We start from the raw sequence: 19,095 nt of genomic DNA on the forward strand, positions 1-19,095 counted from the left end.
GCTTACTCTCGTATTCAGCCACTAGTTTTCGCTATAATCTCACCGTCGAAGCTGGGGTAAGTTTAAGCCTGGCTCGTTTCTACATGACTGTTATTGAGTCTTAATGTTGGGCAAGTATTTGTTCGTGAAGCAGAGCTGCATGTTGGATATTTACCTATCAGCTTCTCGCACAGTCTGATTCTAGCTGATCCTCGAGATGCTCGATTACCTCTGTGATCGTAACACCATATGGCTGATGCTTGTTTGAGCATCAGAAAAAAAGTGATGAACGTATTACTTACATATTGTTACAAATCTGAGCTTCTTTAATATCAAGCTATGCTTTTAGCTAACTGTGCGTATGTCGCACTTTCTTGTACTTTTACTTCATCTCTGTTATGCATCTGCGTCTTAATCCTGTATCTGTGAGTTGGATCCCATTGATGTGCATTGTTACTCAGAATATTTATCATCGATTCAACATTTTTGTACACGCGTTCAACGACCACTTTCGATCGGCTTAAATATAACTTCCACATGTAGCATTTTTATTTGTCATCATAAGTTTGGAAACATAAATAATTTAGAAACATTAGTCTTAAGAGTATAATCGTCGAAGATTTGCATACACTTAAAAAAATAGACGTGCGAATCTATGAACTTCGAGCTTCGTTGAAACGAACCAAATTTATTTCAATTCTTCTATAATTATCAATATATCTACCATATTTGTTAAATTAGTGACTTATACCTATTAACGATTATGGATATCATTTTTTGGACATGTTTTTGATTGAAAAATTCATGTATAAAATGAAACAATAAATTAATTCAATGTACCGTTTCTTATGTTTTTGAGTATGCTGAATACGAATCCGTGCTCAAAATTAAAAAATTTTGTTTGCAAAATTAAATATGTCGGGATTTTTTACAAAAAAATAGTGAAATTTCAAAAAAAATTTATTTATCAATTTTTTTGTAGCATAAAACGCGTCAATATCGAAATCTTTCTTCAACTACCAGTACACAAAATTGTTGAACTTTAACAAGAAATTTTTTTATATGAGCTTTTTTCCAAAATGACGGAAAAATGCAAAAACCTGAAAAAAACTTCATTTTTCGTTACCATTTTTTTCTTAAAACATATAAAGTTTAGGAAAAAGTTTTAAAGAAGAAAAATGTTTTAAAATTGATCAAGGAACACTCAAATTTTTCAAATTTTTTGCAGAACACTTTTGATAAAACATTTTAATACAATTTTTGAGCATGGATTCGTATTTAGCAAAAACATAAGGAAATGTAAGTTAAATCAATTTATTGTTTTGTTTTACATATGAATTTTGCAATCAACATGTCCAAAAAATGACATCTATGACCGTTAATAGGTTAATCATATGAAAAGAGAAATTCAATTGAAAAATTTAATTTTGAATTTTTCATATGAACTGACGATGGAAAATCGTATATCATTTATGAAAAGTTACTTTAATATTTTTATTTGTGCGATTTTATGGTCATTCAATTTCCAAACTTTCGAGCGCAGAAAAACAGATAGTTCCTTTATTACTCCTTGGAGTCCGGTTTGATAATTTGATAAATTATTAATATTAAACTTCTGTAACTGCATTATACACTGCGTTAAATAACATAAAATTTAAATTATATATGGCAACAAAGATATTACAATGAAAAATAATACAGTAATAAACAAACTTTGAGAAATAATAGTTTTGTCTTATGTTAGACTAACACCATAATTTAAAATTTATTTCTCAGGGCTAATATATTTATAGGTAGTTTCGTGATTCAAATTATATCGTATACGCAAAACCAATAGCACGAAATAAAGCAAGCTTAATTAGCAGGGTATAGATACGCGAAATTAGTTAGAGGTGAGTACAACAGCACGAAAAATTAAAGCAGGATTACCGTAAAAGAAATATCTTATATCTATTCCACATTTAACGGACAAACTTTTATTTGTACTTTTAAAATATCATAAAAATAACTTGATAAGTGAAGTAATTTTTGTAAAAAAGACTGCCCCTGAATCATTTTCTAGTATTCCATCACGTCCGAAGTTACTTATCTTTACTTCTAAGATTGACTTTAGCTGAAAAATTTATAAACGACGGTGATAAAAATTGAAAAATCAATGAAAATATTACGTATTGTTGATATTGTATAATAAAGATCTTGTGCATGTACACTTACCAATGGAACTAAAACTTAAGAGAGAGGGTCATGGTTTTGGCCTAAACTTGACAAATGGTTTTTGTTTGTTTAGAAACAGAAAAACTTTGAAGACTTTAACATATAGAACTTTTTTCGAAACTTATAGGACTTTCCATTTAATATCCTTACAATTAATCAAGTTTTTGAATTAAAATATAATTGTTTTAAGTCATAAGTTCATCGTAACTCGTATACTAGTAAAAAATTGAAATGAAATTTTTTAATTTGGAAAATAAATTATCTAAAGAAAATATTCTACAGCTAATAATTATTTTAATTTTTAACAATTTAATTTTCTGAATCATTACATACATGAATCCGAGACACATAAAGTAAAGCCTATTGGCTACTTTTCATTCTATCTCCAGGTTAACTAAAAAAATGTATCTTAAGGAGTGGAAAGGATACCTCCAAATGTGCGTTTATTTTTATCGTGTATGTACCTGATTTTTTATACATCGATGTATCTGACCTTTTCAGAATTCTTAAAATAAGTTATACCTTTGGAGATGATCATACGCGCGCGCGTATTTGTCTGTAATTTCTTTTAAATCGAAAAAAGAAGGTATCATTTTACCTCTTCAATCCAGCGAATTCATTTTCCACACTATAAACAAAAGGAAACTTCGACCTCTTTTACATGGATGATATTGTTCGTGATTAGTGACCTATACGTACTACTACTGTACTCATATAGGCTGAAATGGTTTCAATAAATACATTATTTTCTTTGTAAAAGAAATCCTGAAGTATTGTTTTTATTTACTAAAGATGCTGTATATTTTTTTCAGCAGCAGAGAAACTGCACTGAAACTTTTAATTTATTTATTTTCTATTAAATACCATTTATCATAACTTCTAATTTGCATCTAACTAACATTTGTGTCGTCAAGAATGGGGTAGACCGAAATTTCGTCGTTATCATCCTGATCAACTGCTTTAGTATATCCGTTTCATAAAAGAATTAAAAAAAATTATTAGTTGTTATAAACTACCTAATTTATAATTTGGTAATGTGTATAGTTAATTGTACCATTGTGAAAGTTAATTGTACCATTTATCTATCGGTGACACGGTTATCCTACCAAATTTTTATTTGGTACGAGTTAACAGATACATTAGAGCAAATTTTTATGAATGAAGTAGATTAATGATATTTACTATTGTTCATAATTTGCTGCGTTATTGAAGTGATATTACATTGCATTATCTCATGAACTATCATGTGTGTTTGTGTATGTGCGTGTGCGTGCGTGTTTCTAAATATAATATCTGCATGTCCGAGCTTATAAGTCAAATATTTATTAGGTATTTGGCAATGCTTTATTTGCAGTAATTGCCACTGGGTAAGATGGCAGTACGCAAATCGAGCCTATTGCATTCAGCGCGTGAAAAGTTTTCGTAAGATCGCTGACTAATGAAATGACACATTTTAGCAAACCGTGGAAGAAAAATACAAGATATGTGAAGAGACACTGGGCAAGCTGCTACAATGGATCACTGAAATTGAGGACAGACTTTCTCATCAAGATGTCGTCAATGAGGACGTTGATGAGCTTAGAAATCAAATTAATAGCTTGAAGGTAATCATAGATGAATAGCAAACTTGATACTCGCAATATATTAAATACAATCAATTTCTGTGGCAGCAAGTGAAAGAAGATATCGATGTCCACGCTAGACCGATATCGTTATGTCTCGATCAGTTAAGGCAAATCGTTCTGTCTGGAAATGAAGTACTTTCAAGTGACGAGCTCTCGAGTATGGAGAAAAATGGATGCTTGCTGAAAAATCGCTTCGAAAAAGCAGCCGATTGTGCAGAGAGACTGCTACGGCGCCTGACGATGGCCCGCGACGAGTTAGCAAAGTTCAGGTGAATCAAATTTTATTATGAAACGTAACCTAAACTATCCTTATATAACGTTCCTCCTGAAAATAGAGCATTTAACATCTTAGATCAGAACTTGCATAAGAAATTGTATAAAAAATACTATAAAAGTAAGTAAGTTCTTATCTAAGAACTTTCGGTGTATTTTCGATGTAAGAACTTACGTAAGAACTTGACGACTATTTACTTTAAAAAAATTATTTTGATTATTATTTAACAATAATTGACTATTTTATTTATGATTTTAATGTTCTACGCTCGTACTGATAATCAAGCATAATTGTTATATACTTAATATAACGTTTCATAAAAATTATTCGCCAATCTAGAAATTATGGAACTGGACGTTAACGTACTGACTGATTTCTCTTATATAATTACCAGTTGTAATTTTTCTTGTGATTTATAAGCAGCTATAAGAAATCGATGTACTATTTTCGAGTACACCATCTGTCTAAATATTAATGAACTAATAAATCACATCTATTTCTTGGAAAAGTTCATAGATGCATGGGTAAATGACGGATTCGGGTTTAAAAATAGTACATTGATTTCGTACAGCTGATTGGTAATTATATAAGATAGATCAGTCGATGCGATATCATGCATATATCCTATAAATTCTAGGTTGACGAATAATTTTTGTAAAAAGTTATCGTATGTGCATAGCGATTATGCTTGATTATTGGCACAAGCGTAGAGCATTAAAATCATAAATAAATTGTGAATTATTGCCAAATAATAATTAAAATAATTTTTTAAGTTCAATCGTAGTTAAGTTCTTACGTAATTTCGTACGCAAGTTGTTACGTCGAAAACCCACCGATAGGTCTTGCATAAGAATAAGTTCCCATGGTATTTCTTATGCAATTTTTGACACAAGTTCTTACCCAAGATCTTATGCTCTATTTTCAGGAGGGGTATGTATATATGTATAGGCAGCTTCACGTCAATTCACTGAATATAAATTTTTATTTGTTTTTTTTCTATAAATATATATTCTACTAGTTTTTAGATTTTAAAGCTCAAAACTATTCTTTGGTAAAATTAAAAAAATTGTTCATGTTTTGAAAAATTTAACATTCTTAGCCTTTTTTATTATTAGTATAAATAAGTTAAATAATATATTGCACTACATTGAGACGACAGTCAAACATCCTTCCCGATGTATTGATTGCCCCCTAAGGTGAAGCCGGATACGAGTGATACAGTTGAATTCTGCTTTTGTCACGTATAATGTACAATACTTTTCTTTCGGTTCAGTCGATAAGTGATAGCAATTATCTAACAAATACCAAATGAGTTCATTATTAGCTAACGTAAGCTAATTAGCTCGCATGTCATTTATCAGTGCGGAAAAGAGTTGTTGGTGTTAGAGCGACATTTAATTTTTCGATCACAGTAGGAAAAAAAAATAAAACAAATTTGTAAGATATATATTTTATCTGCGTTAATTAAAAACTCAAAATATAACAAAATTTAAGAATCTTTTTCCCACTAATCAATAACTTATCTTGACTCCCGTGTAGGTAAAAATTAGCCTAAAATTGAAGTTTTTTCTACAATTGAAAAATTATAATTTTTATAATTCTGTTGGAAATGTAATTAGAAAGTTTAAATCCTAGAAATTGACATATGTACATATAATACATACAGAATTATTCAGTCCGAAAATTTTTATACATGTACTATAAAGATACATTTTTATTATTACATAGAAAGTTATTCTAATCTGAAAGTCTGATATTTAATGTCAAGACATTAAATATTAGACTATAATATTTAATGTCTTGACATTAAATATCAGACTTTCATACAGGGTAGTTTTGTCAATTTTTAAGATTTTAAAATAAGGGTTGTCATTTTATTTGTCTTGTTAATAGATTCACTTTTAATTTTCATTAATCTGGTTTCATATAAGCAGTAAAACTATAGTCAAGTGACTTCCAAAGTGGTTGTTTTTGTTTAAATTATCGTAATTTTGAAAGTAATTTAAGAAACTTTATTATTTTATTTAAACAAAATATTCGATAAATTATGCTAAGTATATGTATTCTTTGACGTTTTCTGGATATTTATTATGTCTTATCGAATTAAAGATGTTTCAAAATTGAAAAATTGCAATTTTTGAATAATATTGCTAATTTTTTATACTAATGTATTAATAAATAATCCACGAAAAAATCCTTGTAATAAAAGGAGGGTCTGAAAGTGAATCCTGTTTATTCGTGTTCTGATTGGTTGAACTATGGTCATATGAGTTATCTGTAAGGAAGGATGTGTATGGGTATGAAAGCTAATTGGTGGCAAAAATAGCAAATTGGAGCTAATTAATAGCTTGAGTTATTATCGATTGATTAAATTAATAAAAATTAAGACAAATCATAGGTATCAGAGGAAGATAAAAATCCATATTTACGTGATGGTCTAACCTTACAATAATATGGTAAAATTATCTTAATACATATAAATTACATTTTTTTTCAGGGCATATAGCTTTGTTGAATTTTTATATTATCAAGTTTAGATTCATATAAATATAATCAACAATAAAAAAAATCATAAATCAATGTTTTACATGAAATACTATGAAGTGACTTCGGCTAATATGCTGCAGTATAATTTCATGAAAAAATCAGCTTTAAAATAACGATAGAGCACCCACGGTATTCTAGAATAGACGATAGGTATAATAAAAATGTTTCATAAAACCGTTTACGTAGTTCGATTTTGTGTAAGTTGTAGGTCAGAAATCCGTTTCAACAAAAATCCTAGCGGTTCCCTAACTCGAAATAACGTTATTTAGCCTTCATTAATATTTTTTATAATGTTCATAAATATCGTTTTTGAGCTTTCAATCAAATTTTTCATAAATAAATAACATGGATGTTAATAATTAAGCAACAACATTAACAGTAATAATTAAATTTATTTTATTTATACATAAACAAGTGAAATGTATTTACAATAGCCCTTTAGGTAATAATTTTTTATAAATAAAATTAAATTAAATTTTAAAAGTTGAAAAGAAGAATATTCTACTACCGCTTTTTTCAGTCGATGTACATAAGGTTCATCATTGCTCATGTTTATTTTATATTTATTCCAATATTGAATAAATACTCTATGAACTGATTCTCCAGCTTGTTCGGATCAGAGACCGAGCCCAATACCATTCAAAAATTGTAAACAATGTTATAGATGTTCTAAAATAAATGAATTTTTAAAGTTTTAGATATTTCAATAGCTGCAAGTGTTGTGTGAAGTTATTTTATATGTTTGTTTAAATCACAGTTATCAAATCGTCTTGTCGAAAAATAACTATTTACAATTTTATCCATTCCTTTGAATGCGGAAATAAACGGGACTAATCTGAAGTATCTTATATATATATATTTCTGAATTTCTGAATCACACAATTTATCGGCTTCTTTTAAAAGTACCCAGCAAGCATTTCCTTCGAAAATGTTTCGGCACAAGTTTTAATTTTTAAGGCCAAATCAAAGCTTGCTCACGTCCTAGCATAGGAACTAAACCTTTCCAAAACATGTGGTTTACAAAACCTTGTAAAAAATGAAACTCTGGTAAAATGCATTTTTCTATTACGTAAATATTATCATTTTTAATAAAAAAGAGGAGCACTTACGGTACTATGGCATTGATTAGTAAATTTCTTATTATTTATAGAAGATGAAAATTTATTATAATCATTTCGCAAGTCACCATAAGTTTTTAGCGAAGAAACACAATCAGTTAGCTCACTGCCATTTTCACTTTCGATATGTAAGTCTTTATGAGTGCTCAGATCATTCAATGAGACAAAACAGTAAGGGTAAGGAAAAGACGCTGGTGCTATTTGTTGACAATTAACGATGCAAGACTTTGAAGTCAGAGACATATTTAAAGGGTATATTGTTAATATTAGTCAGCTCAGACAACAATTTTATGTTGTCATACTTCTGTTCAATACGGACTACAACACACAAAATAATTAACCTGTCAACGATGGTTAATAGCCCTCTTTTACATGTACTTTCGCTCTTTAAATATGTAGTTTTGCCTAGAACTCTTGAACTACTCACTAAATTTTTATCCTCTTCGTTCAACTCTGATAGATAGTCTTCTGAAAGTATTGAGATGCTTATTTTGAAAAATTCTTGACCGCCATCTGCCATACATTTAATATTTAAATTACCAGTTAAATTTCGCGTTTCCGTTACAAACTGAAGTACTTTTTCCACAGCAACATATATAACAGGTCTATTTTCTTTTACATCACTAATGTCAGTATCGAAATAATGTAAGCTTTCTTTGTACATATTTTCCATGGATTTTGCATTTTTAGTCCTATGTTTTTCATAATACGGTGGTACAGATTTCCTTCCCATATTGCATCTTAAAAAGTTAGTTAATTTCTTCATTTCATTACATGATGCACCAACGTTTACTTGATAATTATCTAAATTTTCTGCTGAGAAACCAACGGGTTTTACTTTTGCAGGGTTTATGTCACATCTCATTTTTTTACCACAATTACTCAAATTCATTTCAGTATTACTGCAATTTCCGTCGTTTTCATTTTCAATATTCAATTTATGTTTCAAAATGTTTGAAACCACTTGCTCTTGCTATTTTTGTGGTAAACTTTCTACTAACACGGTGGTCCTGAACCAACTTTAAATAGCATGGAAAAGCACCACGAAAAAAATCATGGGGTTCGATTCAGAAACACAAAATGTAAGCTCATTTAAATTTTTACAGAATTTCTGAGGGCCGTTTTTGAAAAAACTCATTTTTGAAAAAAGAAATATAAAAAAGTGAAAAAAAATCACGTTTATGTCAATTTTTTTCACGAAAAAAATATTTGCAACGTCTAAATATATTTTTCGAAGCTTAAGTAAAAGTAGTTTTTCTAATTGGTATTCAAATAAAAAATTATTTTTACAAAAAATTCTCTATTAGCATAAATGATACGTTGGAAAATAGAAATAAAAATGACAATTGAGTTTTTGTAATAAATATATTCTTCATAAAACACATAATAAATAAAATAACTTCATATAGTAACGCATAACAATTATATAAGGCACATATATAACATAGTTTATAGTTTTCGAGAATAGATTTCTAATTGATCGATCACTTATATGTGCCTCGAATTGTATTCTTGAACGGTTCTTAACAATTTTTCGGCATAGTTTGGATGAGACTCATGAACTTTATATTTCGCCCAAATACTTTGAAAATCGGAATGCAATGACTCCAAAGCTTGTTCGCTGTAGAAACCAAGACCTCTTCCAACTTTGGCACAAAAATCAGGTACATGAAAAAAAACTGCATGAACTTTCGGCGTGATTGAAATATCCAAAGCAATATAACTACTTCTAAACTTAGCGATACAAGACCGAAAATCAGGTTTAAGCACAGAAGAAAAACAAGAGTCAACCACGATTCGGAAATTTTGTAAGCACTGAACGTATTTCAAGCAATTGATACAACATTTCGCTCGTAATAAATCAACACTATTCAAAAGTTTCTTACAAGAATTTCCGGCAAATGCTGGACTACCGTGCACGAATTCACGAGTTACATTACAATCGTGAGCCCACTGTAAGCTGTCTTTTTCGCAACAAGAGAGCATATCTTTATGTACAGTATTTACAACGCCAATTAAAAGGTGTAATTCAGGTGGTGGTATTATATCAATGATTTTCTGATTGTTGTCTTGTGATGAAAACACTGGGTTATCTGTACAGTTATTATAATTTTTAGCATTTGTTTTAATACTTCCCTTTTTCTTCCAGGAACAGGCACTATTTTCACAATTTTGAATAGTTCTATAAACTCCACATTCATTGAGATTATTTTTCGATGCAGTGCACCACGTACAAGGATGCATGCTTGAGTGTGCCATTATACCTGTTAGAACATTTGCTAATTTCAAGTCCGTCGCTATTGTACTTTCAATATTTTTAATCTTCGTGTGTGTGCGACCAAGCCAAGTAATAATATTTTTTTCACACCTGTATCTTTAAACTGCTTTGCAGCAATACCATCCCTATAACTTTGCCGTGTATTTTTTCTTGTTTCTATAATACTGTCATCGTCGTTTTGTATTGAAAGAGAGACTTTTAAGAAACCCCCACCTCCGTCTATTCCGAATTTCAAGTGTTTATTATTAATATTTCTTTTTTCTACAATTGTGCTTACTAATTTTTCAACATTGTTACAAAATACGAGGGTTTGGGAGGAAATAGTTCTTTTTCCATTCGCTATATCTGTTATATCACAGTTTTTGACTTTAAAAAAAGAATCGAGTGTGTGATTTAGTTTCTGTAATTTAATATTCAGATTGGATTCCAAAAATTTTCTATCATTCGTTGCAACTCGAATAGCTCTAGCACAACGTTTAGCTTTGTTTGATGATAAATTGAGATCTATTGAAATTTTGTTAAAGTCTTCAGCCGAAATTTGTCGACAAAGTTTTTTACCTTTTGGCTCAGATTTATTAACTTCTATTCGCATTCTCTTTCCGTGAGTTTGGGATAATGCTACTAGTTTACCTTTATCAAACGATGTATTTGTTTCTTCTGTTATGTTTTTAATCAATTTACAAGCCAAATGTTCCTTTTCTTTCAAGGTCAAATCTTGTGTGACACGTTCTATTTTTTTATAGTTCATAACTTTTCGACAAATATGTTTTCGTCCATAAGTGTAATTCCGTTGACACTTGGCACGTTTTCTTTTCTCTTGGTTTGCAGTGTCATTTTTATTAGATGTAGCACGATTTGATCTTCCAATCATACACAAGCCGCACTGACAAATATTACCATCAACATTCCTCGTATTACGAATAACTTTTTTGAAACCAGAATAATCTGGCAAAGTGATTTTAATTGTACTATCACCATTTTCTTTTTTCTTCGCAGCACGATATACTTTAATTTTACATGAACTACAAATAGCACTGGGTAAATTAACATCATTAACATCATAACTGCAAACTTTTTCAATCTTTAACAGTAATGCACCAGCAATATCCCTCAAATCATTTTTCTTTTGTAAACACAACAAACATATTTTCGATCGATTTTCTTCGTGGGTTAGAGCGCGACTTTTTATTTTATGCATATTCGCGAAAGACTACAATACTTCTCATGCATTGACGCGATCAAAACAGAGAAATAACTTCCACAACACACCTGACAATCGAGTGCGACGCTCTGTTTCAACATTTCGACGAAGACTGATATATTGATACGCACTATAATGAAAAGATGTACATCATTTATGCTAATAGAGAATTTTTTGTAAAAATAATTTTTTATTTGAATACCAATTAGAAAAACTACTTTTACTTAAGCTTCGAAAAATATATTTACACGTTGCAAATATTTTTTTCGTGAAAAAAATTGACATAAACGTGATTTTTTTTTACTTTTTTATATTTCTTTTTTCAAAAATGAGTTTTTTCAAAAACGGCCCTCAGAAATTCTGTAAAAATTTAAATGAGCTTACATTTTGTGTTTCTGAATCGAACCCCATGATTTTTTTCGTGGTGCTTTTCCATGCTATTTAAAGTTGGTTCAAGACCACCGTGACTAATTTTATAACATTTTTATAAGTTTTCGTTAGAGTACCACAATCATGTTGCTTTCCTTTACTTATCTCTTGATAACAAGTACTGAATATTTTTATAGAAGCATTTGGTACATTATCAATACGTTCTTTCTTGGTAGTGCTATCGATAACAGAATTTCCATAAAGTTCATTAGATACATCAATTTTTAACGATAATATTTTTTTGTGACCTCGACTATTATTTTTCGATTTAAAGTTTATATGTGTTCGTCCTGTCAAACAAATATAACAGTTGCATACATCATCTTGAGTACTAGTTTCTTTTGGTAGAATCATGTAGTAATTTAGCATTATTTGTAGTGGTCTTTTTCTGTTTCTTTTCTCATGTTCTGATAGAATTACGCGAGACGTATCTCACATATATTTAAAGGAAACTTTGAATCATTGAGGTCGAAAGATGCATTCACAAATTTGACTATCAAGTAATTTTGTTTTTCTGTGATGTGAAATCTATCAATATTATGATTTTTGAATGAAATTTTTATACTGGAAAGAGCGCAAACTTTTTTCGATTGTCGTACGTACACTTAACGTGATCCATTTATAAAAATAAAGACAACAAAGTGTAATTTTTATACGATTACCTTAATTGCTTCTTAATAATGCACTATATTAAATACATTTGACATTAAATAAGTCATATGTTGTAACGGTCCTATTTATGAGCTGTTTATTAAATGACTGCAACTAGTCTAACGTATTTATCGGTTAGTCAAAACAATACATTAAGCGGCGCTACCTCACTGTTTACGCGACTGTATACAAATAAGAGTCGAGTCAAAACAAATAGCGTGACGTCACAAATAATAGACATAGATATAATGATCCATAATATTGAGAAAAATATGTTAATTATAGATAATTTGAATATAACAAAGTATCGATTATATAGATTTTAACATACAGATTCACAATATCTCATTCAATTATAAATTAATAATGAATATCAATATATAAAGTTAATTTATTTATTAACATATGAAATATTAGAAAAATATAAATAATTTATATGTAAAATGAATAAGCATAGAACATGAGTAAGAATTGGTTTCATTAATAACAGCTAAATAACAACTGTTATTAATAAATAAACAATTAATAATTTATTTAAACAATAAGCTATATATAGAACGAAAATATTAAGTTAATACTTGATAATGATAACTTTACGATTTAGAAATCTTAGATAATAAATCTAATAATCGCATATTAAGATTAGAAGAAAACCGTTACAAATATGAAAAATTAGTCATAATTCAAATGTTATTAATTAATTTAAATAATTAATTTTGGAAAATACTTCCAAAATTAATTAACTATAAAGTTATATGAAATTTTAATAATTTTCTATTGTAAATAATGTAATATCACGTTAATTATCTTTATTAGTTAATAACTTTTGACGACACTATTGGCGATAATTGTATATTGTATAAAATCAACAAATAACTAATTCTGTAAAATTTACATGTTTTAAAAACTTAATATTAATGGTTATTTACTTGTAAATGAAGAAAAATCATTTTTCAAAATTCGCGAATGTCTCTCGAATTTTCGATGAAATCTCTCCTGCAATAATAAGCGGGAAAATCTGTGTATAAATAGGCCCACCTTTGCACAGGCTAGATTCATTCACTTCTAGCCTTGCAAAGTGAGCGCATGAGTCTGAATAAACTTGGATTAACACCTAAGTTCTTTCTCTCATTGTGATTTACTAAGCAAGACTAACCTTTCCTTATAATTTGAGCTCGACTTATAGAACATCTCGCACTATAAGAAACTTGGGCCGAATTATATCCTATCAAAGAAAGACTTTAGCTCTGCTTATGGGACAATTCGCACCATAAGAAACTAGGGCATTGCCTGACTTTCCTCGATATATCGCAATTACTTATATATATTTGATTTACTTATTTATTATATTTGTTTCATTTATCTATTTTCTTGACAATTAGAGTAAAATCATCGGAAACAAATTCTTACTCATTAGCTACATTACGAGAGTTCGAATTATTTTTATTTATAAGTGATACGTACATCACATGTAATAATCATGATAACCTGAAGTTAATATAATAAAAAGATTATTGAGATCTGTCAATTTTATTACGATTGATTTCAATGTTGATATTTAACCTGTCTATTTATGTAATTCAATATTATATGTCTATATGATATCTACTCATATATTCGATATTTTGTGTTAAATATCTTACAACGAGTAAATATTATAAGTGAAATAAAATTCAATGCAACTTATTCGAATGAAACTTGAACTGCAAGCTTTCGTGATTTATAGCATAGAGTCGTTGCACCGAATAGAATATTATGATTGGTATCCGGTAACTGCAGGCGCTTTTTAGATTATGTAAAGATACTTCATTCTCGGCCGTTCGCACATCGACTGCTTTTGACTTTTGACCCGCGTTGCTGCTAGAGAAATTATATCTCCGGGTGCAAAATTATCCTATTAGATTTTCTGTTTGATTTAGTTGTCATTATCTGCTGGGACAGCGCCGTACTTCTTAATTTTCAAGTTTTGACTGGGCGTGAAACAACGTGTTATCACAGAAATTAAAAGAAAAAAACTTGATTTTACTTTTAATTGTTATTTAATCCAATGAAAACCTTTCAAACATCACTTCAATTCATTTGCAATTTATGAATTATTATGGGGCTTTTAATCTTTTGCCTTTAATTTTGCTTTTAATCACTTGCCCCAGCTGATTATGGGGCGAGCGTCTTAGTCGAATCGAAAAGTAGGTATACTCGTATGTACAGTACTAAATTGAGCGAAAAATTTAGTAGGATAATTTTGGGCCCCTAGATATAATTTCTCTAGAGGTAACGCTCCTTTCGACTACCAAATGCTTGATTGTTTTATTTGAGTGCATATAGCCGTGAATAATCAGCCCGCTTGTAAAATGCATAAAATACGAGATTTCCTCTATCTGCTCAATTATTTCACTGTGATTTTTCCCTACTTTACCGCATGACCTTTCATCTGGTTTCCTCGGTGGTGTATGCACTAATTTGACACTTTTTGCGAATCATATTTCCTTGTTATCTTCCTCCTTTTGCATAAACTTTCTTATATCCTTTTCTCCACTATTTTCCTTCTTCTCATTTCCTACTTTCTTTGGTCTGCCCCGTCCCTTCTTTGTCCACTCTTGCTCTCCGCTCTTCGTCTCTTCCTTCCTGCTCGTTACCGCCATAACCGCACTTTTGCTGATCTTCTTACTTATACTTGACCTGCTAGTCCATTTTTCAATTGTTTCTTCTCTCTTTTATCCTAATATCACTATCTTTATTGCTATCCTACACCGCACACGTCTATCCCGCCTGAGCTCTCGACCGGAAGTCGATTGAAATATATATTATAGTTGTGATACTGTACAACTTAATATTGATTGTGACGTTTACAAGTGCATTAGTTGAAAGTTTAAAAGTAAAAAAATCAATAAAATTGTACTATAGTTTAATAATGTTATTTCGAGTTAGAGAATCGCTAGGATTTCGTTTTAAACGAATATCTCACCTAATACAGAATTGAATTACGTAATAGTACATTACGATACAAGTGCGAGAAAATAGATTTTTGTCTCGTGTGGCGTTTACGCCCGAGCGAAGCGACGGTGGAAAGGTACACGAGACGAGAAACTCTTTCCTGAACATGTGCCGTACCGTATTTTTTTATACGACGTGTGGAAAGTGCGATTTTCAACGCACGTTTTTTGCCGAGCGTGCGGTAAAAACGCACTTTCCGCACGGAGTGTCGAAAACGGTTTTATTCGACATTTTTGTTATATCTATCGTCGCTTCTAGAGCACCGTGTACCATTTTATTATACGCACAAATTATTGCGTAAAGTAACGTAATATATAAGAATTGATAAACGCTGATTCGCACCATGTTATTGTGCACAATAGTTAATGTTTACAATAAAACCGTGCATAATTGTCTGCACGTCAAAAAATTTTTGTGAAATTAATTTTATAAGTGTAAATGAAAAGTTAAAATGTAACGGTTGCATAAATGAAAGATGATAGTAACATTGATTGCTGAAAGTGAAAATTTTGAAATTTAATTTGTGAAAAACAATGCTCCAAGTGAGCCGAAAATGACTTCCACTATTTTTACCAACAAAATACATTCAAATCCATATCATCAAATGATGTGGGAATATCGTACAAAAAAGTTCTAAATTTTAAACAAATATGTTAAAAAATATAAAAAATATAATTGTCAGGCTCAACTGACGGTTTCATTTATTTATTTATTTAGAAGACGAAAATGGAGGAACAAACGTAGTGTGCTTCCCATTACCTATAGCTTAACACCTAAAAATCTACTACGTTATTAGATTTGAAATTATAATAAAATCTACAAATATAGTTATAATTGAATGTTTATTTACCAATTAATATTGATGGATGTTATCATGTTAAAGTATAGAATTTTTTTATATACGAGGTGTGTTCAAAAAATAACGAGAATTTTCGTTTTATGAAAAAAATATTTATTTATTCATCTACATTAATGTTGTCGCCTTCAAAGTAGTCCCCTTCGGATACAATACACTTATGCCAACGCTTTTTCCAATCCTCGAAACACTTTTGAAACTCGATCTTTGTAATAGCTTTTAGCTCTTTCAGCGATTCGCTTTTAATGTCACCTATGCTTGTAAAACGACGGCCTTTTAATGTTCTCTTTATTTTTGGAAATAGAAAAAAGTCACATGGAGCCATATCTGGCGAATATGGAGGCTGAGGCATCGTTACGGTTTCGTTTTTGGCCAAAAATTCACGAACAAGCAATGAAGTGTGAGCAGGCGCATTATCGTGGTGCAAAAGCCATGAATTGTTTTGCCACAAATCCGGGCGTTTTTTTCGGATTGCTTCACGCAAACGACGTTGAACTTGTAGGTAGTACTGCTTATTGATTGTTTGATCTTGTGGCAAGAATTCATAATGCACTATGCCATTAAAATCGAAGAACACAGTGAGCATAACCTTCACATTCGACCGCACTTGTCGAGCCTTTTTCGGTCTTGGCGATCCAGAATGCCTCCACTGGGACGATTGAGCCTTAGTTTCGACATCATATCCGTAAACCCATGTTTCGTCACCTGTTATAACACGTTTTAGTAGTTCTGCATCGTTATTGACTTCATTTAGCGACTCCTGAGCAACTTCCATTCGCCGCTGTTTTTGTTCGAAATTCAACAATTTTGGAACGAATTTTGCTGCCACACGTTTCATACCCAAAACATTCGAAAAAATTTGATGGCATGAGCCAACTGATATGCCAACATCATCAGCGACTTCTCTGATTGTGATTCGGCGATCGTTCATAACCATTTCTTTCACTTTTTTCACGTTTTCATCGGTTGTTGATGTGCTTGGGCGTCCGGGTCGTTCGTCATCTTCAACGTTTTCGTGACCATCTTGGAAACGCTTATACCACTCATAAATCCTTGCTTTACTCATAGCAGACTCACTATATGCCTTTGTTAACATTTGACAAACTTTACTACACTTTATTTCATTTTTTACGCAAAATTTAATACAAATTCTTTGATCCATTTTTTTTCACAAACGAAAATCGCCGAGCTCGAAAAACACGTCTAACGTTAGCGGCTGCCACTTAAAAAGTAAGCAATGAATATTGCTGAAAATTTTATCGTACTTCAGGGGCATGTGTACCAACATAATAAAAAAAAATTTTATACAAGCGGACTCTCCAAACCCGCGAAATTTAAAAATTCTCGTTACTTTTTGAACACACCTCGTATGTGGTGTATTTTAGAATTTTCCATGTCGCCATAAGTAATTGTGATTTGATTCAAGCATATATGAAAATAAATATCAGTACAAATGAAAATAGAGTACGCAAAGTACATCTGACACTAATTTTAATTAAAATAAATCAGTCATAATGTGAAAATGTGATTTATTAGTTAAAATATAAAAATATTTTTAATAAAAATATCATCAAAAACTTTAATTTTTGTAAGCCGTAAGCAAAATCTCAAGTATGCACAACATAAATTCATCGTAAATATGATGGGTTTTCTTCATGTTTTGAAACTAATTTTAAAAATTTGTTTGAAAACATCAGTTTGGAAATATGAAAACATGGTTTCATATTGAAAAAATATTTCGACTCTGACGACAGATGGAAACTCAGAAAATTAGGTCTTAAAAATGTTTTTCGTGTAATCCTGACATTCATAATTGTGTGCACGGCGCTTATTTATTTGATTAATAAGATGATGAGCGCTCAATAACGTTATAGAATTTACTTAGTATGAGGGGAGGTCAATAAGTCTTTACAAAAAGAAGGAAAAAAAACTTTTGCGTATGTAATTTTTTTTTATTTTTCAACATAATCTCCTTGAAGGTCGATACATTTTATTAAATGGCCTTCGAATTTTTTTAAGCCATCAGAAAATTATGATTTCTGGAAACCCTCAAAATAGGCATTTGTTTCGGCGATGACTTCTTCATTCGACGTGAATCGTTGTTCGGCAAGCCATTTTTTGAGGTTAGGAAATAAGAAAAAGTCACTGGGAGCCAAATCAGGCGAATATGGTGGATGGTCAATTAATTCGAACTTTAAATCGTTAATTTTTGCCATCGAAACTGCACATGTGTGAACTCGAGTATTGTCTTGAAAAAAGAGGCATTTTTTTTGTTCAAGTGAGAACGTTTTTCTCTGATTTTTTCTTTTAGCTGGTCTAATAATGACGCATAATATTGTCCAGTGATCGTCTGGCCCTTTTCCAAGTCGATGTAGATGATTCCATACGCATCCCACAAAACCGACAAAACCGTGAGGTGACTTGTTTTCAACAGTGAGCAAACGCGGCACCCATCTTGCTGATATTTTTTTCATCCCCAATTTATCATGCAAAATTGAAATGATTGTACCCTTTGATATCCCTGTGGCCTCAACTATTTCTCACAATTTTAATCTTCTATCACTCAACAACATATCGTGGATTTAGTTGACCATTTTGGGCGTACTTACTTCTACGGAGCGTCGTGAACGAGGTCCATCTTTTGTTGTTGTACGGCTGCGTTTAAATTCATTTACCCAGTTATAAACAGTCTTAAACACAGGAACAAACTTGCCATGAACGACGTTCAACTCAGCTGTGATTTCTTTTGGTGTAAGGCCTTTCAAATGAAAATGTTTTATCACCGCTCGAAACTCTGTTTTTCCCATTTTTCAAATAGACCAATAACTTTTTGTTCAACCAACGCTTACAAAAAAACGACTTAATGAATCGAGCTGAAACTTTGTACGATATCTAGTTAGTAGTATTGCTTGCCAAAAACATCATAATT

The 19,095-nt window shown here is 30.7% G+C and overlaps 1 protein-coding gene across 3 annotated transcripts in view; it reads left to right on the top strand.

Moving 5' to 3' along the window:
* The window catches only part of LOC131666766 (dystonin), a 540,494-nt gene that overhangs the window by 344,909 nt on the left and 176,490 nt on the right, over positions 1-19,095 (top strand). For all 3 annotated transcript variants that reach the window (XM_058939663.1, XM_058939671.1, XM_058939680.1), the window contains 2 exons: positions 3,651-3,797; positions 3,864-4,087. In XM_058939663.1, the coding sequence (XP_058795646.1) occupies positions 3,651-3,797; positions 3,864-4,087 (371 nt within the window). The remainder of the gene's footprint in view (positions 1-3,650; positions 3,798-3,863; positions 4,088-19,095) is intronic.

The sequence above is a fragment of the Phymastichus coffea genome, unplaced genomic scaffold, assembly GCF_024137745.1.
Source record: "Phymastichus coffea isolate CEN01 unplaced genomic scaffold, Cenicafe_Pcof_1.1 PCOF00004, whole genome shotgun sequence".
Lineage (NCBI taxonomy): Eukaryota > Metazoa > Arthropoda > Insecta > Hymenoptera > Eulophidae > Phymastichus > Phymastichus coffea.